Source organism: Chiloscyllium punctatum, chromosome 22 (assembly GCF_047496795.1).
Source record: "Chiloscyllium punctatum isolate Juve2018m chromosome 22, sChiPun1.3, whole genome shotgun sequence".
NCBI lineage: Eukaryota > Metazoa > Chordata > Chondrichthyes > Orectolobiformes > Hemiscylliidae > Chiloscyllium > Chiloscyllium punctatum.
In genome coordinates, this window is record NC_092760.1 from 55,000,850 (window position 1) to 55,023,652 (window position 22,803).

At 40.8% G+C, this 22,803-nt stretch overlaps 1 protein-coding gene across 4 annotated transcripts in view; it reads left to right on the forward strand.

Moving 5' to 3' along the window:
* The window catches only part of pde3b (phosphodiesterase 3B), a 249,067-nt gene that overhangs the window by 147,009 nt on the left and 79,255 nt on the right, over positions 1-22,803 (forward strand). For all 4 annotated transcript variants that reach the window (XM_072592355.1, XM_072592356.1, XM_072592357.1 and 1 more), the window contains exon 2: positions 2,521-2,574. In XM_072592355.1, coding sequence (XP_072448456.1) covers positions 2,521-2,574 — 54 coding nt within the window. The remainder of the gene's footprint in view (positions 1-2,520; positions 2,575-22,803) is intronic.

The following is a 22,803-nucleotide window of genomic DNA, read 5'->3' on the forward strand; positions in this document are numbered from 1 at the left end:
AATGTTGAAGTAGAAGATCAGGCATGATGTCACTGAAGCTGGAGTGGGCCTGGAGGGCTGATTGGCTTATTCCTCCTATTTCTTGCATTCTTATCTCTTCCTCTCCAGTAAAGACATTCCTTGGATCCTGGTAGATTTCATCCTAGTGTTTTAATAGAAGCAGCTTTTGAACGATTTGATGCATTGGCTTTATTTTCCAACTTTCATTGGCTTTGGAAAAGGTTACATTAGACTGGAAAATCACGAAAGTAACTCTTCCAGTCAAAAAACAGGAAACTACATTGCAGCTGGCATCTCATCCATAATGTGGAAAATGTCAGAAGCTATGATTAAATGTATTTAAGCAGGGCACCCTGATGAGGTTAAGGTCGTCAGGCAGAGCCAACATAGTTTTGTCAAAGGAAAGCATGTTTAATTTATTGGAGTTCTTGAAGAAGTAACTTGTGCTATGGATAAGAGGAACCAGTGAATGTCTTTTACTTCTATTTCGAAGCATTTGATAAGGTGTTGTATCAAACATTATTACAGAAAATAAAAGCTCATGGTGTTGGGGTAGCATTGGCTTGGATAAAATATCGGTTAGCTAACAAGAAGCAGAGTGTAGGAATAAGTGGGTCATTTTCAGGCTAGTAGAATGTCACAAGTGGTTTGGTGCTGGCATCACAACACTACAATTTATGTATAATTTGAATAAAGTGACTGAATTTGCTGACGATGCAAAGGTAGGCAGGAAAGTGAGTTGTGAAGAGGATATAAGGAGACTACAAACGGATATTGATAGGTTAAATGAATGGGCAAAGATCAGGCAAACAAGTATAAAATGGGAACATGTGAAATTGTCCATTTTGGCAGGAGGAATGAAAAAAAACATGGTGAGAGATTGCAGAGTGGTCTGGGGTGTCCGAATACATAAATTGTATAAGGTTAGTATGCAGCTGCAGCAAGTAATTAGGAAAGCTAATAGAACATAATGTTTTATTGTGAGGGTAATTGAATGCAAAAGTAACAAGGTTATACTTGAATTACACAAGGCATTGGTGAGACTGTATCTGGAGTACTGTGTACAGTACTGATCACTACTTATGGAAGGACGTTAATGCATTGGAAGTAGGTCAATGAAGGTTTACTGGAGCAATCGCTGAATAAGTGATTGCTTTATTAGAAAAGGAAACAGAGACTCTACCTGTATCCTCTGGAATTCAGAAGAGTCAGAGGCAACTTAATTAAAGCATTCAAGATCCCGAGGGGACTTGACCAGGTGAATGTGGAAAGGATGGTTCTTCTTGTAGGAGAATCTAAAAGTGGGATCTTAGATTAAAAGTAAGGGGATGCCCACTTAAAATAGAGATAAGGAAAAACTTTGGCGTTTGGGGTTGAGAGTCTTTGGAATTCCCTTCGTCAGTAAAGCAGTGAATGCAGAATCTTGTAAATTTTTTAAGGCAAGGGTAGATAGAATCTTAATTACTGAGGGAATGAAAGATTATTGGGGAATGCAGGAATGTAGAGTTGAAGTTTAAATCAGTTCAACCATGATTCATGTTGAATGGCTGAGCAGGTCTAAAGGGCCCAGTGTCTTTGTTTGTATGTTCATATAATTCCTGAAAACCCATCTCTTAGATTCCAATTTTGCAGTATGGCCCAAATATGTTTTTGTAACTCAGTGTCAAACTTCGTTTACTGATGCTCCTGTTTAATACCTGGAGATGTTTTACAATATTAAAGATGACATAAGTTGATGCTGCCTTGTCACTGGAGAGAGATTTGTTATTATTATTGGTACCAGACAATGGAAGAGAATTTCATAACAAATGAAACATTGCCAAGAAATTTTGATGACCAGGTCTTAGAGGAAGTAGATTAGCAAGTTATTAAAGGAAGATTTTTTACGCTATGCACACGACTTTTTGTGTCACTTCTTAGCCAGTTGGAACCAGGTGACCTGTTTGGTGGATCTTGTCATTTTTAAGCATTTGAAGTTAGATTCAAGTCTTTTTGCCTGCACTTGATAATTTAAGAAGTATGGACGTTTTTCAGCTATTTGAATGAGAGAAAACCATAAGCAGGTCTGGTTTCACAGTTGTGGAACAAGGCAGCATTTGGGAGATCCTTTCAGCATAGCAGTAGAAAGGCAAAAAATGATTATTTTTAAACATCAAGGAAGGCATGGAGTGGAAACTGTTCCACCTATATGTGGTGTAACATGGGACATGAGACGGTATAAGATAAATACCAGCTGAATTGAATTTTTCCTTACGACAGTTTGCAAAAACTCACCCCTCTCCGCCACCTCAGCTGTTACTGGCATTAACAAAGAATTTATTCATTATTCCTTTCATCCAACTCTGTCCTTATTCTGTCCCTCTGCATCCTAATCTTTTCCCAGTATAATTTAAAAATACTTTATCTGGTGGGAATATGGTATTGGATGCTTTGTAGTGAGTTTAACTTAGTTGCTACGAATAGTCCAAAAATATTTTCCAACTATATTATGTTAATTGTCCTTCATTTTCTATATTCCAGATGATCCTATGGGACTGGGACTTGAAACAATGGTTCAGAAATTATCACTATCAGGTGAGTACCAAATTTGAAATAATATGTACCCTGCCATATGATCATGTATTACTTTCAGAATAGCTTTATATTTTGAACAAGTGTGTGCTCTATTCATGACCTTTTAAATTTTACACTTGCTACTGATGTTCTGACTCTAATGTCTAGTACAAAGTACTCTTGACAATTGCCAGCCAGGAGGAACAAACTGTAAATTGAGGCTAAAGTCAAATGAAGAACTGCAGGTATGGATGATCTAATAGAGAAACAGAAATTTTTGGAGAAATTCAGCCTGAGTTCGAAAAGGGTCAGTGGACTTGAAACATTAACTCTGCTTTCTCTCCACAGATGATGCCAGACCTGCTGAGTTTCTGCAGCAAATCATTATTTTTGTTTCAGTTAATTCAGACTGCTCTGTGTGATTGGCTGACAGAAAGATGTGTGTTTCATGGGATAGATTTCTGTTATTTTACTTTTGGTTTAATGTGAAACAGTTTCCACCTCCAATACTTCTGGAAAACACTTCACAAAGAAGTTATTTGGAAGTGGTGAAAAGTTTGTATCATAGATAACCTAATCTGAAAATCCTGACATTTTTCTTTTAATTGTTTGTTTTGAAACTAGAATAGTCTTTTTATGTTTAGAAATTACATCAGAAAATGCTGTCAATCATATTTTTATTCATCTCATCTGTGTGCTGCATGTGAACATTGTTGTAGAATTCTATTGTATACTACTTAAAAACAGTTTGCCTGCTTCTGACAGTAATTAGTACCTTAATACAATGATTTCAATTCTAACTTAAGTGGGTATATGTACCATGGTGATTCACATGCTGAGTTAGAAGGTGCATCGTGTTATAATACAGCTTCTAACTCATGAAGCTACTCTGTTTCCAGTTCTCAGTCGTCAAATTCATTATTTGGCCCTCTTTCTATCTTCCGACTGCATGTTTTCTCGTGCTGTTTCTTTGCTGTCCGTACCAAACAAGACTCGGGCCTGTGTGTGTCTGTCCTTCCTAAAGATGTAAAATATTTTGATCAAACACAACCAATTTAAACCCGTGCCCTTTTGTTTCCAAAAAAAATACTTGAATGTTTTTTCTTCAAATGACTGCAACTAATTGGCATTTTTCATTTTCCCCATGCTTGTTTTTGTAATATGTTATTCACATTTCTGTTTACTGCTTATACTTTCTCACTATCTCCAGTTTGACTTTTTCCTCTTTACTTTTTTTTTGGAATATTATCTTGCTTCCTCATTTTTCACTATTGCTCTCTGTCTGTCAGTTTTAATAAGATTTTCTCTGTGTCTTTTCATTCTTTTACCTGATGTTTTTGTAATTTTATTTCTGTATATTCTTTATCCCTCCAGCTGTTTATCTTTGTTTTCTGTATTCTACCTCTGCCTTTAGACTTGTTGAGAGTTAATGTTTGCAATTAGATAACTTCAGATAACTGGAAAGGAGCTTGTGGCAATCTTGTGATAAGTTATGGTATCTATGTTAACTTGAAAAGACTGTTAATGCTAAGAATCCTGAGCAGTGATTTCAAGGTCAAAATGTAGCTTAGTTGCCAATGTGACAGGGCTCAAGTCTGGATGCCAAACTTCTGTTTGGTTTGACCTCATTCCCTCCTTGAGCCAACCTCATCCCCGTCCCGTTTTGTTTTGAATACAATCAGCTGAGTCATCAACAGATTGTACTGAGAACTCTGTCCACTGTACCCTTCCTTCTTCCCCAGACTTGGAGAGACTGATAAAACAGCACAGTCTCTGAGGATTCCAGTGTACAAAATGCACAAAAATGATCTGCAATCGTTCATCTAGTTAGTTATTCACTGATGAGATCATAGTCTCCACTTATTCCATGCCACAATCTTCACTGCCCATGTTACTGTGCTGCTGCAAATAATTTGTGCACAAAAGGACTTGGAAGTCTGAGTTCAAGATTGTTTTAAGGTTAACTTGCTGATTCAGTTGGCAGGAAGGCAAATGCAATGTTCCCATTCACTTCTTCAAGAGGGTTAGAATGCAAGAGTAGGGATGTACTGATGAGGTTGTAAATTACTCTGGTCACACATTTGAAATATTGAGAGTGGTTTTGGGCCCTGTATCTTCAGAGTAATGATTTGGCATTGGAGGGAGCCCAGAGGAAGTTTACAAGAATGATCCCGGGATGAAAGGCTTATCATATGAGGATTCTGGGTCTATCCTTGATGGAGTTTCAAAGGATGATGGGGGATCTGATTGAAACTTACAGAATACTGAGAGGCCTTGATAGAGTGGATGTGGAGAAGATTGTTTTACTAGTAGGAGAGACGAGGACCTAAGGACACAGCCTCAGGGTTGAGAGAGAAAGCGCTTTAGAACTGGGATAAAGAGGAATTTCTTCAGCCAGGGAGTGGTGAATCTGTGGAACTCATTCCTGCAGAAGGCTATGGAGGCCAAGTCATTGAGTGTGTTTAAGATAAAGATAGGTTTTTGATTAGTAAGGGATCAAAAGTTATGGGGAGAAGGTAAGCAAATTGGCTTGAGAAGCAGAGCCATGATCAAATGGCAAAGCAGACTGGATGGGCAAATGGCCGAATTCTGCTCCTCAAACTTATGGTTTCAACCCCACTGAGGTCTGTTACCAACTTTGTTACATTGACAGGCCAAATAATCATCTTCCTTTTTTTAAGAAGTAAAAATGTTGGAAGGGTGGGTCATTAAAAGTAGCTACTTGGAATTTAGAGGAGGGATGCAAGTTTAGGGATGTGTGGAACTGGTCCTGGGTTTTGGTATCGTAACTGGAGTAGAGGATGTGTTGTTAAAACACACTGCATTGGGGCTGAGGGTTTGCAAATCTGAGGTAGAATATATTGTTTGGCTTCCTCTTGGGTTGCTGGTGTCTGTCATGAAGGAAGGGTGAGTGGATGGGAATGATTAGTTTGGGGATCTCCATTCTAGCACTATTGCTGTTTAAATTTCACAGGGTTCTCTGTAAACATTGAGTTTGTACATTTATTGATTTAGTTTTTGTTATGCATCCTGCATCTATAACTTCCCCTTTCTCTCTGTTTTACTGTTTTTATCTTTCTTTAATTTCTTTAATTTACAACGGATGAGAGACACAAACAAAATACTTTGTCCCAGTTACGTGATTTCCTTTGAATTCGGGAAAAATGGACACTGTTTTTCACATTATCCTCCATCTGCTAAATATTGCCCATTTTCTTAATCTATCTCCACAGACTCCTTGTATCCTCTTCACAACTTGCTTTTCCATTTATCTTTTTAATCATCTGTAAATTTAGCTGAAATACAGTTGGTTATGGAGTCATAGAGTTATATAGCACAGAAAAAGATCCTTAGGTCTAACTCATCCATGCTGACCAATTTTCCCAAACTAAATAACTCCCATCTGCTTGCATTTGGCCTGTATCCATCTAAACTTTTCTTATTTGTGTCCATGTTTTAGTGTCCTTTAAATGTTGTAACTGTATCTCCATCTACTACTTCCTCTGGCAATTAATTTCACATACGAACTACTGTCCGTGTGAAAACGTTGCCCCTCAGTTCCGTTTTAAATCTTTATCCTTTCACCTTAAAATTATGCCCTCTGGTTTTGAATTCCTCTACCCGAGGGAAAAGACTTCTGCTATTCATCTTATCCAATCCCCTCATGATTTTATAAACTTCTATAACCCCTCAAACCCCTATACTCCAGTGAGAAATGTCTCAGCCTGTCCAGCCTCTCATTATAACTCAAACCCTCTAGTCCCAGTAACATCCTTGTAAATCTTTTCTGCACCCTCTCCAATTTAATAATATCCTTCATATAGCAGGGCAACCGGAACTCAAACAGTACTCTAAAACTAGCCTCACCAAAGCCCTGTTACAACCATAGCAAAATGTCCCAGCTCCTATTCTCAATGGTCTGAGCAATGAAGACGAATAGGTTACCAACACTTGCCATCACCAGTGATGCCTCAAGATTATTTATGGGGTGCATCCTATGGTACCTCAACATTGGAGGAAGATAGTATGTTGAAGACATGGCAGAAGGAGAAAGAAATGAAATAAATTACCTGGAATTGAAGATTTCTTTCTTTCGCATACAAACAGGTTTACAAGAAAAATGTTCATATGTACGTGGACAACGCAATTGAAGTGGCTTGCATAAACAACATGGAAGGAATAAAGACGTGTAATAAAACTAGCTAAGTTTTATTTTTCTGGAAATGGTGAATATCAAGAGTATCTAGGTTGTTATAAGAAATTTGCCTGATGTCTTGAATCCAATAGCTTGTGATAAAGGAAGGCAGCTTAATCACTTGCTAGAATGGGAATTGGATGAGATTGTTATTCTTCAGTTATGCAAGTTATAAGGGAAACCAGATGTAGAACTTTTTTGCATTCTGTTAACTGCACAGGTTTGTGCATTTAACATGCATGTTTCTTGGCTGACTTGGGTGCCATGGCAGTTGGTGCTTTTTCAGTCATTTGGCAAAGCTGTTTTTTTACATGCACAGATCCTATTTTAACGGATAAGGATATGCCTATGGGAAATCGAAAAGGAGGAAACTTATGACTTTGTGGTAGATTTGAAATAGTCAACACCGCCATGATTTGCAAAGTTGTTGAATTTACTCATGCAATTTCCAATGATACTTTCAGCAATGAAGCACTTCGTTCTTCAAGTAGGATGCAAAAATTATCACATTTATAAGAAACTTAACGTTATGTCCTGCAGTATTTTTTTAAGGAGAAATCCACATGGCCAGGGCCTTGCAACTAAAACTGCTGACATCACTTTATCTGCCTGGCGGCCATCCACCAGGAAGCTGTGCATAATAATGTCAAACGATGGATGGGTTTTTTCGCAGTCGACAGCAAATTAATCCATTGGAAACATCTGTGAAAATTGTTTTGGGATTTTTAACCTCCTTATTTCATAGACTACAGTGTGCTGAATACAACCAAGTTGGTTGCATTGCCCATCATACACACTTGGAGTTTACATTCACTGATCACTTGTTTTATCAGAGGTGCATACAACCTCAAACTATCGGATATGAAGCCTGAGCTAGGCTACCTCTGAGAGCTTTCGCCTGTTTGGTCATGTCCTGTTAGAGAATTGTCAATTCAAACCAATATGCTAATTAATTTTGTGACTGCACAGTGACAACAAAGACAATACACCTGCCCATAAGCAACATGCAAAAAGCACCTATGATTTTTATTTTTCAAAGTAATGATCTTTTGAAGCAATATAAACCAGGGAAAACAGGTTGCAAACCTCCACTGAGAGATTCTCATCAGACCCATGTTTCTGTGGCTATGAGCATTTTAGAGAACCTTCAAAATGGTGAGAAAAATTTGAGTGTGTGGAGACCACACAAAAAAGTGACCATGGAATGCAGCCACATAGATTATATCAAATCATGGCCAAAGGTAGAATCAGCGTCACTACTCTCAAATCACTTTCTATTAGAGATGCAGCCTCATCTAAAATTAATTTACCTTGATCCCAACAGGGGACAACATGTGGCTTTTAGAATTGAGCAGTCGAAGAACTTTGGAAATGTTCTGCAACAAGCTCATTATACACCAACAAATTTATTTGGGGTGGCAGCCTTTCAGGATTAGGAAATTAAGCATTCCTTTAAGTGAGGGACAGACTTGTTTGAATGGCATTTTTTCAAAATGGAAGACTTGAACTTTTTTTTATAATTGAAAAATAACTTGATCCTCAGGAAAGTAAAAATACCTGAGATTTCTTTGCTTATTTTTGTGGATGAACTGGAATTTTACAAGGTGTGAGCAGGTTAAGTGCAGTGCTGAACATTAATGCTTCTGTTTCCTTTCATGTGCATTAAAAATTTCACAGCTGGGAGTTTGACTACATTTGTTCTTTATTGAGCTGGCCTTGTGAGCTTTGCTTTGACCATCTCTCATACGTTTAACGACCATTATGAAATAAAATGCAAAGTTTAAATGAGAACTTGCCTACTCAAACTTTGGTCTTCATTTTTTGATATAGCAGAAGTGAAAAAGAATGTTCACTCACCTTCTGCTATGAATTCCCGTACAACTTGAATTTGTTATGTAATTTGTCATGTCTCACTAGGATGGTACACTAGAAATCAAGACCAACTATTTCCAGGATTGCTACAAAAGTTAAGGATTTTAAAAGGTATACACAGTTCCCCAAATTTCATGTCTTATAGTCAGGGGTTAACAGAAAACATGGATCCGGTTTCTGTAATCAACAAGAATTCCTATTTATTACAAGTAAATAGATGCCAGCTGTAACTAACAATTATGAATTATTGACTAGTTAAAACCCTCATCCCCTTATAGACTTGCCCTTAGACACAGGCAGACCAGAGAAAGAAAACATGGATGTGATGGATTGAAGGGAAACAGGGAAAGCAGTTCAGCGGTCCCTGTTGCATATATGGTTACTGTCCTGATCACAGTGCTGCTTCTCTCATTCTTCCTTGTCTGTATGTTTTAACTGAACGGGAGTTAGAGGGTGCTGGTTCATGCTTAAATCAAAGTAAGGCAACAGATGAAATATTAAAGTATGAAATGATGAGCAGACTAGACCAGGAAGTGACAAAGTATAAGTCTAAGAATAAATCAGTAGATAAGACTAGAATTACAAAAATATTAGGATGCAACTTGAGGCACTATCTGGGTGCATTTGTATTCAACTACAGGTAGAGCAGATGAACTGATGGTACTAATTGAGAGAAACAAGTCTGATCATGTAACCATTGCAGAGATGTGTTGACAGGGTGACATTGATTGGGATGTGAATGTTGAAGGGGGTGTGAAATTTAGGAAGGTCAGGAAACTAGGAAAAGATGGAAAGTGGCTTTCTTGATTAAAGATGATGTCAACACATTTAGAGGGATGGTAAGTTCAGAAAACGAAGATATGAGAACCCTTGGGTCAACATGAAAAATAATAAAGGCAAGAAGTCTCTTGTGGAAGTTGTATGCTGGCTATCTCAAAGTAACCACATGTAGAATGGGATATTAAAGACGCGGGCAGTTAAGAAGGTTATCTAAGAATACAACAAAATCTTGTTGACTAGGCCAGTGGGCCAAGGAGTGGCAGATAGAGTTTGATTCAGGTAAGTAGGAGATATTGTATTTTGGTAAGACAAACCAGAGAAGAACTTAGATAGTTAATCACACAGGTGTAGGGTCCTGCGGAGTGTTGCTGAACAGAGAGATCTAGGAGTGCAGGTACTTACTTCCTTGAATGTCACGGATAGACAGGGTGAAGAAGACGGCATTTGACATGTTTCCCTTCATCAGCCAGAACGTTGATTGCAAGAGTTTGGTGGGATGTTATGTTACGGCTGTACAAGACATTGGTAAGGCCACCTTTGGACTACTATGTGTAGTCTTGGTTGCCCTGCTGTAGGAAAGATGTCAGTAAATACCAAAGGGTGCAAAAAAGATTTACAAGGATGTCACTAAGACTGGAAAGTTTGAGGTATAAGGAGAGACTGGATAGTCTGGGACATTTTTCGTTGGACCGTAGGAGGTTGAAGGATGATCGAAAAGAGATTTATAAAATCATGGGCACAGATAAGATGAATAGTCAACCTTTCCCAGGGTAGGGGAGTCCAAAACTAGAGGGCATAGTTTCAAGGTGAGAGGAGAAAATCTTAAAAGGGGACTGGAAGAGCAAATTCTTCACATAGAGGGTAGTTCATATGTGGAATGAACTGCCAGAGAAAGTGGTTGATGCAGGTACAAATTCACCAATTAAAGGACATTTGGACAGGTGCATGAAAAGGAAAGGTTAGGAGGATATGGGCCAAATGAGGGATTCATAGCATGTTTCTGATCATTCAGATCAGTTTCTGAGCACAGCCTGTTCTCGCCCTGATTTGGTATTGACCATTGAAATAGGATTTATTAATGACTCCAAAGTGAAGATGTTCCTTGGTAGCAGTGATCATGATATGGTTGAATTTACATATAGTTTGAGGACGAAAAGTGTAGATGTAAAACTAATAATAAATTGAAAGTATGAAAGCAGATCCAGCTGAACCGAATGAACTATTTCAGTTAAGGGATAGGTCAATGAAAAGAGACTGTAGTGAATATTTAGTCGGACATCTCAGTTTTAAGATTTAACTGTATCAATGCATTGCAACGAAGGAGAAACATTGTCCGATGACTCACTATCCACACCTCCCTAAATAGTAAAGAAGAGGATCAAACTTAAGAAATAAGGATATAATGGCAAAAGATGTATAGCAAATTAGAATATCGGATAGAATATATAGAAAAAAGATTGCAAGAATAATAAGGAGGGTGAAGTTAGATTAATGACATAATAAGTGTTTCTACAGCTATTTAAAAGAGTTTACAAAGTGAGTATTGCTGCCGAGAAAATGAGTTGACCAAATTGATATTGGGAAGCAAGGAGATAGCAGATAGATGGAACTAATATTTTTATCATTCTTCACTTTCGAGGATACAACTAAAATCTTGGAAACAGCTGTAAATAAAGAATTGGAAGAAGCTCACGAAAATTGCAACTACAGTTTTTTGAAAAGTGACAAAGAGGATTGATGAGGGCACAGAAGTGAATGTGATCAATATGGACTTCAGTAAGGCATTCAACAGGGTTCCTCATGATAGACTGGTTAGTAAGGTTAGATCACATGGATTACAGGGAGAACTAGCCTTGGATGCAGAACTGGCTTGAATGGAGAAAACAGAGGGTGGTGGTGGTGGAGGGTTGCTTTTCAGACTGGAGCCTGTAATCAATGGTGTGCCACAAGGATTGAGGTGTAGTGGACAGTGAAGAAGGTTACCTCCAAGTATAATGGGACCTTGATCAGATGGGCCAGTGGGCTGAAGAGTGGAGAATGAAGTTTCATTTAGATAATTGCGAAGTGCTGCCTTTTTGAAAGGCAAGTCAGGGCAGGACTTTACCATTAATGGTCAGGTCCTAGGGAGTATTGCTGAACAAAGACACCTTGGAGTACAGGTTCATTGTTCCTTGAAAATTGAGTCACAGGTAGACAGGATAGTGAAAAGGCATTTGGTATGCTTGCTTTTATTGATCATTGCATTGAGTATAGGAGTTAGGAGGTCATGTTGCGGCTGTACAGAACATTAGTTAGGCCACTTTTGGAATACTGCATTCAATTTTTGTCTCCTTACTATAGGAATGCGATTGCGAAACTTGAAAGTGTTCAGAAAAGATTTACAAGAATGTTGCCAGGGTAGGAGGGTTTGAGCTCTAGAAAGAGGCTGAAGAGGCTGGGGCTATTTTCCCTGGGGCATCAGAGGATGAGGGGTGACCTTATAGAAGTATATAAAATCATGAGCATGGATAGGGTAAATATCCGAGATGGGTGAGTCCAGAACTGAGGGCATAGGTTTAGGGCGAGAGGGGAAATGTTTAAAAAGGACCTTGGGTGCCGTTTTTTCATGCAGAAAGTGGTGAGTGTATGAAATCAGTTGCCAGAAGAAGTGGTGGAGGCTGGTACAATAACAACATTTAAAAGGCATCTGCACGGGGATTTGAATAGTAAGGGTTTAGAGGGATATGGGCAAAATACTGACAAATGGGACTAAATTAATTCAGGATATGCAGTCAACGTGGGCGAGTTGGACCAAAGGGTCTGTGTCTGTGCTGTATATCTCTATGATTCTATGACCAGGGAAGTAGCACTTTGCAAATTATTGGAACTGTGGCTCGACAAGTCAGTGGGTCCTGATGATTTTAGGGTGTTAAAAGAAGTCGCTGGGGAGATAATTGATGCTTTGATTTTAATTTTTTTTTTAAGTTCACTGGATTCAAAAAGGTTCTATTAGATTAGAAAGTAACTTGTGTGACTAGTTTATTCAGAAAGGGAAGGAGACGCAAAAGCACAGAACTATAGGCTGGAGCCTGTAATCAATGGTGTGCCACAAGGATTGAGGTGTAGTGGACAGTGAAGAAGGTTACCTCCAAGTATAATGGGTCCTTGATCAGATGGGCCAGTGGGCTGAAGAGTGGAGAATGAAGTTTAACATCTGTCACAGGGAAAATGTTGGAAACTATTATTTAGGATGTCACTCATAACAGGGTATTTCAATAAATTCAAGACATCAGGCACAGTTAACATGGTTTTATGAAAGGGAAATCATTAAAATCAATTGATTGGAGTTTAATAAAGAAGTAACATGTCATGTCAATAAAGGAGATCCAGTGGACGTACTGTACTGAGATAATTAGAAGGCATTTGATAACGAGCCATTTCAAAGGCTATTGTGAAAAATTAAAGCTCGTTCTGTTTTGATCATTTTTGCATGGATGGGAAATTGGCTTGTGAAGAGTGAGCAGTATGACAGCATAAATGGGTCATTTTCTGGTTGGCGAGATGAAACACTTAGGTGGTGTGCCACAGGATCAGTGCAGGGGCCTCAATGCTGCAACTTATATAAACAACTTGGATGAAAGGACCAACACTATGGTTGTTAAATTTACTGATGACACAAAGATATGTAGAAAAGTAAGATGTGAAGAGAGCAAGAGGTAACAAAGGATATGGACACATTTGGTGAGTGGGCAATGAACTGGCTATTTCGGAATAATATTGGAAAATATGAAGTTGCCCATTTTTGCAGGAGGAATGAAAAAGTGTTATCTAAATAGTGAGAGATTGTTTGATTCATTAACTCTTAGCTTGAGTGCAAACCAATGACAGAATATAGTTCCATAATTACTGAGTTTGCTGAACAAGTACTGCTTGTTTGGAGTATTTTAAAAATGTGCTTTGAGTAATATATTCTGCTTGGCTTATGTGTTTATTCGATGTCTTGTATTCAGGGTAAAAACAATATACCAAACTGTGCATTGAGAACATTTTCAAAATTTTCAGTTGGATTTTGCTGTAACAAATTATCTGATTTAGAACAACTGGTAGAAACGTGACCTGCAAGATATTGAAGTTAACTGAAAATGATTACAGTACACCTTTGTCTGAAATCCAGAATTCTGAAACCTGGAAATAACAGCTGGAAGTCTGTGGTGGTTATGACATCTGATGTGAGCCTTGTTGATGGTCAACAGGCTTTGCAAGGTTGAGAGATTCGATATGGGATGTTGAAGGGTTAATTTGTTCTGCTGACATGAAAGAAATTGGATGTCCCAGGGAGATGTGTTTTTCTGACTTGCAGGCAGGATGTGACAATCTAATTATATTCTGTAAATGCTGCAGTTTAAGAAATAACCTAATCACATGCTGTTTTAAGGAATAACCTAATTGCACATTGTTTCTGGAAATATTCCAATCACTTTACAATGTTTTTGGGTATCATGTGACTATGGGGAGTGGCAGGGGGTTGTCTTGCGTGAATGACTGACTATGATGTAAAACCCTATGTAAAGGGAGGATGGTTCCCTTGTTCAGGGAGCTTTGCTTGACACGCTCAGCAAGCATCACCAAGAGTGTTAAATGATCATCCAAAAGATTATACTTGCTTAAATAAATTGTGGCTTTTCGCAGAAGTTGGCGTATTGCAGTTGCATCAAGTGTGTAAGAATCTCAAGAGAAGGGAGCCGAACATTTGGTGATCAGGGTGAGTTTCCAACATAAATTGAGCTTTTAGGCGGATTGTGTAAGTGAGTACCTGCGTGATGGTAACGTGAGACGGATGGGCCGCCAGGGTAAGATTTACCATGACCTCTCTCACTAACCTATCACTCAGTCGACTCCTCATCCCCAAGAACTCTGTAGTGACGGAATCTCTGAGATACCTTTCGCACTTGAGTGCGGATGAGTTCGTCCCAGGAATGTTCGATTCCTCCTGGAATTTAGAGGTTAGAGTCCTCAGAACTGTATGTTACCAGAAGGGGAGGTTAAAACCCTCGAAGAGAGGGATTTGGGACTCTGGAACATAGTTATCCTTTATCTTGCATACTACTGTTACTGTATCAATCACCCTGCCTTAGATCAGTTGTCAAGAGGTGAACTCTCGCACGTGAGGGTCAGGACCCTGAAGTGGGTGTGGAGACTTTGGAAATGTAATATGGGGACGAAATGGAAAACTTCAAAATCTGTGTGGAGAAAGACTGCTGAGGAAATAAGAAATAAATCTAAAGAGGCCAGCTGGGAGAATAATGCACATCTAAAAGGGATTCGAGTGTCTGATCACAATGGAAACCCTAAGTCTTGGGAGGGGATGAAGAGTCAGTGTGAGGATTATGATAGGAGTAGAGAAAAACAAGGGAAAATTGAGAAAGGTGAGGCAAAATAAGGAATCAGGGTTCAAACGCCAAGCCAGATATCAAGTGAAAATAAAATGGGGGTACCTCCTGACATGTCTGGTCTGCAATAATGTTTCACAATAATGACACCAATGACTATTGTGGTCATAACGCAGTTTTCTCACCACCTCAGGGATACCTATTCAGGGTGCTGGGTGTCTGGAATGTGTTGGCAGCAGAGGTAGTAGAGGCAAGATGGTAGATTCATTTGAAATGCATTTGGACGGATGGATACAGATGCTGAGGAATTGGGCAACAGGTTTAGACAGTAGATTTCAATCAGCTTAGGCTTGGAGGGCCGAAGGGCCTGTTCATGAGCTGTAAATTTTCTTTGTTCTTCGTTCTATGTCAGAAATCTCTTCAAAACCATCTTCCTCCCCAAGCAATAGGCCAGAATCAAATGTGCTGCCCATGTAATGGACAATATGGATATCAGCAATGGCAATGCCAGAGACTCAAAAACAGCTCTCAATTCTATTGTGTCCTCTATCAATCACCTCCTTGAAAACAACGGGCATACCAGACATTGTCACTGTGCAGTGTTTAGAGGGGGCACCTCTGACACAGAAAAACAAATATCGAAGATGCATGGCTGTTCGCAGTCTGCATCAAAAGGCCTCTGGATTACTCCACTTAACCAAGTGTGTATACCTGATGCTTTGTTACTCATGCTTATTGACTGTCGTCATATTGATACCCATCTTGGCAAAGAAAGGAAATGCAAAGATACTTTCAACAGCTAACATCGTCTCTAAAGTTTCTCCATTCACAGGTAAAGCACACCTTCGGACCATCACCTGCCCCTCCACAACCTGATACAAGTCCCACTCCACTTACCCAGCCCCCTGGAAATGTTACCCATTGTGCACTCAGCGCCAAGTCACATTCCTAGAACCTTGCTCAGTGCTTCTGGTAGCTAATTGACGCCAGAACATATTGGGCCATTCTGATGACCCCTCCTGCTCTCCCAGCATCAGCACTGTCTGCCTGGAGTAGGGAGACACAATGGATTCAATCAGCTCCCCAGTCATGAGCACGAAAAGTGACCAAGCTAGCAACGGTGAAGAGGAGAGCTGTCTGCTTTTTGTTAGTGGCTTTCCTATGGATATTAATACATGACCTTTACCTTCTCTTCCGACCATTTAAGGGATATAAAGGTACACTGATCAAGCTAACATCAAAACAGCTAGTTGGCTTTGTTGCACTTGACAGCAGAAGCAGCAAAGAATGCATTAAATGGTGTTCAATTTGATCCTGAAAATTCTCAGACACTCTGATTGGAATTTGCAAAGACGAATGTCAAGATGGCTAAAAGCAAGCTGATGGCTACACCTAACCCCACAAATATGCACCCTGCCTTTGGAGCACACTTCATTGCATGGGCTCCCTACAACCTTGCAAGAACCACACTGATCCCTGCATCTCCAGAGGCCTGGACTTTTATCCATTGTACACAACAGAACTGACCCCTGCCAGACTGGATTTTGTTTTCAGGTTGGACTTTATTGAGGGAGATTTTTGATAACTTGGCTCATTTCCAGTCAACTTGGAGGGGGTGGAGTGGTCACTAAGGCCTGTGGATTTAAGACATTTACTGGTGAACACTTCCTTTTTCTACGTGGGCGGATCCTGGGGATCCTATCAATTGATTAGACTATTAATTGTTATTGTTATCATCATTATGTGTTGTGTGTCAATAACTTAAGCATTGGCTGTCAGATTCTTATGAATAAGCTGGTAGCACCTTTTTCAGCCCCATTTACTTGGTTATCATGGAATGATAAAAGGAGGGAATGAGATGTTAAAGAGTTAATTTGTTCTGACATGTAAGAAATTGGATGTCCAGGGGGTGGGTGTCTCTGTCTTGCAGGCAGGATGTGACAATCTGACCATACTCTCTAAATGCTGCAGTTTAATCGCACATTGTTTCTGGAAAAAATCGAATCACTTTACATTGTTTTTGCATGGCATGTGACTATGGGTGAGTGTCTTGCATGCATGATGACTGCTGTGAAACCTTGTAAAAAGAAAGGATGGCTCTGTTGTTCAGGGATCTTCACTTGACATGCTCCGTAAGCATCGCGAAGAGTGTTACGTGATCCTCCCAAAAGCTTGCACTTGCTGAAATAAATTATGGCCTTCCACAGAAGTTGGCGTATTGCAGTTGCATCAAGCGTGTAAGAATCTCATGAAGGGAACCTAACAGTTGCTTAGCACAGAATTCCCAATCTCTTACCTGCTCTTGTAGTTATAGTATTGATATGTCTGGTCCAGTTAAATTTCTGGTCAGTGATTAATGGTGGGGCAGTTAAGTGATGGAATGCCTTGAAGGTTAGATTGTCTTTGTGGAGATGTACGTTGCCTGGCTGTTATATGGTACACATGTTATTTGTCCTGTTAGTCTAAACCTGAATGCTGTCGTTGCCTTGGTAGAGGTAGGCAGGGACTTGAATATTAGTTTCAAATGATTTATGGATGAGGACCCCCCCCCCCCCCCCCCACCCAATCCTTCTGTGCTGCAGCTTTCTGCAGTCTTTTTCTCTAATTAAATAATATTCACCACCTCCGTTCTTCCTGACAAAATACATAACCTCACATTTTCCCACATTATGTTCCATCTGCCAAGTTTTTGCCCACTCACTTAACCTGTTTTTAGAGCTGTGTCATCCTTACCACTCACCTTCCCACCTGTTTTTGTGTCATCTCCAAACTTGGCGCTAGTACGTTCACTTCTCCGTTCCAAGTTGTTGAAATATATTGTAACTAATTGTGGCCCCAGCACAGATGTCTGTGACATGCTGCTGTCTACTCATCAACATCCTGAAAATGCCCTCCTTATCCCAACATAGTTTTCCAGTACAGTCTATTCTGATATAAAGCAACCCGTACAATCCATTGTTATAAGAAAATGGCATAATAACAGCACCATTTAAACTAATGGGGTCGGAATCTCATTATAACCTATACAGGTAAGGAAAGTTAACGTTCTACAAATAATAGTTTAAATTCTTCAATCCCGTTATAGCCAATTTTGATTGAAGAAATGTGTGTTATAGCAGAACTGACTGCAGTTGCCAATTTTCTCGTCATGCTCATGTACTACTTCCAGCAAAATGGCTGTTAGCTTATTAACTATCCTCGCATGTGGTGTCCAATTGAATGCCATTTGAAAATCTAAATAGATTTCATCTATCGGTTCTCCTTTATCCATGCTACTCGTTCCCGTTAAAAAAAACGATTGCAATCAAGTTGTCAGGCATGATTACTCCTTCATAAAGTTGTATTGACTGCTTGATTTCAATATATATTTCATATGCTGTGCTGTTACACTATTTAGGACACATATATATTTCCAATAGCAAATGTTAATATAATAAAGTTAACTGTTTTTTATTTCTTTTTGAACATTAAGATTACTGTCAGTGCATCCCATATCTCTGTAACCACTACCTTTTTTATCCTAAAAGGCAACTTGTCAGATTGAGGGGACTTGTCATCCTTTAGCACCATTAGTTTTCATTGTGCTTTTTCTCAAGTGTTCAGGATTGTATTTGATTCATCCTTTTCCCATTTCCCCCCGTAATTATTTAGTATTTTTGGAATGCTATGTACCATGAAGACTAACAGAAAATATTTATTTAACGACTTTTCCATTTCCTGGTTCCCTGTTGTTATTTCCCCACCCTTTGTCTTGAAAAAACTGTTAATTTTATCCTTTAGAACATAGAACAATACAGCACAGAATAGGCCCTTCGGCCCACGATGTTGTGCCGAACATTTGACCTAGCTTAAGCACCTATCCATGTACCTATCCAATTGCTGCTTAAAGGTCACCAATGATTCTGACTCTGCCACTCCCACAGGCACTCCCATGCCCCCACCACTCTCTGGGTAAAGAACCTACCCCTGACATCCCCCCCCTATACCTTCCACCCTTCACCTTAAATTTATGTCCCCTTGTAACACTCTGTTGTATCCGGGGAAAAAGTCTCTGACTGTCTACGTTATCTATTCCCTTGATCATCTTATAAACCTCTATCAAGTCATCCCTCATCTTTCTCCGTTCCAATGAGAAAAGGCCTAGCACACTCAACCTATCCTCGTACAACCTATTCTCCATTCCAGGCAACATCCTGGTAAATCTCCTCTGCACCCTCTCCAAAGCTTCCACATCTTTCCTGAAGTGAGGCGACCAGAACTGCACACAATTCTCCAAATGTGGCCTTACCAAGGTCCTATACAGCTGCAACATCGCCTCACGACTCTTTAATTCAATCCCTCTGCTAATGAACGCTAATACACCATAGGCCTTCTTGCAAGCTCTATCCACCTGAGTGGCAACTTTCAAAGATCTATGAACATAGACTCCAAAATCCCTCTGCTCCTCCACCTTACTAAGAACCTTACCGTTAACCCTGTATTCCGCATTCTTATTTGTCCTTCCAAAATGGACAACCTCACACTTGACAGGGTTGAACTCCATCTGCCACTCCTCAGCCCAGCTGTGCATCATATGTAAGTCCCTTTGTAGCCGACAACAGCCCTCCTCACTATCCACAATTCCGCCAATCTTTGTATCGTCTGCAAATTTACTGACCTACCCTTAGACTTCCTCTTCCAAGTCATTAATAAAAATTACAAACAGCAGAGGACCCAGAACTGATCCCCGCGGAACTCCACTTGTAACTGGGCTCCAGGCTGAATATTTACCATCTACCACCACTCTCTGACTTCGACCGGTTAGCCAGTTCTCTATCCAATTGGCCAAACTTCCCACTATCTCATGTCTCCTGACTTTCCGCAAAAGCCTACAATGGGGAACCTTATCAAATGCCTTACTAAAATCCATGTACACTACATCCACTGCTCTACCCTCATCCACATGCTTGGTCACCTCCTCAAAGAATTCAATAAGACTTGTAAGGCAAGACCTACCCCTCACAAATCCGTGTTGGCTGTCCCTAATCAAGCAGTGTCTTTCCAGATACTCATAAATCCTATCCCTCAGTACCCTTTCCATTACTTTGCCTATCACCGAAGTAAGACTAACTGGCCTGTAATTCCCGGGATTATCCCTATTCCCTTTTTTGAACAGGGGCACAACATTCGCCACTTTCCAGTCCCCTGGCACCACCCCCATTGACAGTAAAGACGAAAAGATCATTGCCAACCGTTCTGCAATTTCCTCTCTTGCTTCCCACATAATCCTAGGATATATCCTGTCAGGCCCGGGGACTTGTCTATCCTCAAGTTTTTCAAAATGCCCAACACATCTTCCTTCCTAACAAGTATCTCCTCTAGCTTACCAGTCCGTTTCATACTCTCCTCTTCAACAATACGGTCCCTCTCATTTGTAAATACTGAAGAAGAGTACTCATTCAAGACCTCTCCTATCTCTTCTGACTCAATACACAGTCTCCCACTACTTTCCTTGATCGGACCTACCCTCGTTCTTGTCATTCTCATGTTTCTCACATACGCATAAAAGGCCTTGGGGTTTTCCTTGATCCTACCCGTCAAAGATTTTTCATGCCCTCTCTTAGCCCTCCTAATCCCTTTCTTCAGCTCCCTCCTGGCTATCCTAAATCCCTCCAACGCTCTGTCTGAACCTTGTTTCCTCCACCTTATGTAAGCCTCCTTCTTCCTCCTTACAAGACATTCAACCTCCCTTGTCAACCAAGGTTCCCTCACACGACCATCTCTTTCCTGCCTGACAGGTACAAACATATCAAGGACACATCATATATATTCCTTGAAAAAGTTCCACATTTCAACGACATCCTTCCCTGACAGGCTATGCTCCCAATTTATGCTCCTCAGATCCTGTCTTGCAGCATCGTATTTACCCTTCCCCCAGTTGTAAAACCTGCCCTGTTGCACATACCTATCTCTCTCCATAACCAAGGTGAAAGTCACAGAATTGTGGTCACCATCACCAAAATGCTCACCCACTAACAAGCCCATCACTTGTCCCGGTTCGTTACCAAGTACCAAATCCAATATGGCCTCCCCTCTGGTTGGACAATCTACATACTGAATTAGAAAAGCTTCCTGGACACACTGCACAAACACCGCCCTGTCCCATCTACTTGATCTAAAGAGCTTCCAATCAATATTTGCGAAGTTGAAATCTCCCATGACTACTACCCTGTGGCTTCTGCACCTTTCCAAAATCTGTTTACCGATCTGTTTCTCCACATCTCTGCTGTTATTGGGGGGGGCCTATAGTAAACACTCAACAAGGTGACTGCTCATTTCCTATTTCTGACTTCAACCCATACTACCTCCAAAGGCAGATCCCCCTCGAACTGCCTTTCTGCAGCCGCTATACCATTTCTAATTAGCAACACCACCCCCCCCTCCTTTTGTACCACCCCCCCATAATCCTATTGAAACATCTGTAACCAGGAACCTCCAACAACCATTCCTGTCCCTCTTCTATCCACGTTTCCGTGATGGCCACAGCATCATAGTCCCAAGTACTGATCCACGCCTTAAGTTCACCCACCTTATTTCTGATACTCCTTGCGTTGAAGTATATACACACACTTGAGCCCACCTCTGTGTCCGCAAGTATTCCCCGTCAGTGCTACCTTCTCCACAGCCTCCCTACATTCATGGACATCCTGAAAAACAGCTAACCTACTTGCTGGACTACAAGTCCGGATCCCATCCCCCTGCCACATTAGTTTAAACCCACCCGAAGAATGCTAGCAAACCTACCTCCCAGGATATTGGTGCCCTTCTGGTTCAGGTGCAACCCGTCCTGCTTGTACAGGTCCCACCTTCCTCAGAATGCAGTCCAATTGTCCAAATACCTGAAGCCCTCCCTCCCACACCATCCTTGCAGCCACGTGTTCAACTGCACTCTCTCCCTATTCCTTGCCTCACTGTCAAGTGGCACCGGCAACAACCCAGAGATGACGACTCTGTCCATCCTAGCTTTTAGCTTCCAGCCTAACTCCTTGAGCTCCTGAATGACCTCCCCACCCCTCTTCCTACTTATGTGATTGGTGCCAATGTGCACCACAACTTCTGACTGCACACCCTCCCCCTTAAGGATTCTGAAGACACGGTCAGAGACGTCTCGGACCCTGGCACCCAGGAGGCAACAAACCATCCGAGAGTCTCGCCCATGTCCACAGAACTGCCTGTCTGTCCCTCTAACTATAGACTCTCCTATTACTAGCGCTCTCCTCCTCTTCCCCCTTTCTCTTCTGGGCCTCAGAGCCGGACCTCGTGCCAGAGACCCGGTCACTGCAGCTTACCCCTGCTAGGCTGTCCCCCCCAACAGTATCCAAAGCGGTATACTTATTGTTGAGGGGAACTACCATAGGGGATCCCTGCACTGCCTGCTTCCTCCCCTTCCCACCTCAGTAACCCAGCTACCTCTGTTCTCTGGCGTAACTAAGTCCCTGTAGCTTCTATCTATCACCCTCTCAGCCTCTCGAACAATCCTCAGTTCATCCAACTCCAGCTCCAGTTCCCTAACGCGGTCTGTGAGGAGCTGGAGCTGGCTGCACTTCCTGCAGGTGAAGTCGGCAGGAGCATCGATGGTCACCCCTACCTCAAACATCCTGCAGGAGGAACATTCCACTGCCTGCGCTGCCATAACTCTACACTTAGTCTCCAAAACAAGAACACTAAGTAGTTTACCTGTGGACTTTAAAGTTAGGTTAGAGGAGGAGGGATGGTGGGAGACACTACACGTGTCTCTGGTTTCTTCTCCACTCAAATTTCTTACCTTCCCAAAAGCCGCTGTTGACGACTTCTGGGCTCCCGCTCCTAGTTGGAAAAAAAACACAGACTGCGAAAAGAAAAACGTTAATTTAAACTGGTCTCCGCTTACCTTCCGGCTCCCCTCTCTCTGTGCGCCTGCTGTAGCACTGAGGACTTTCTCGTCCATTTTAGATATTTTAAGAAACTCTTAATATCCTATTATATATTAGTAATTTACCCTCAAAGTTTATTATC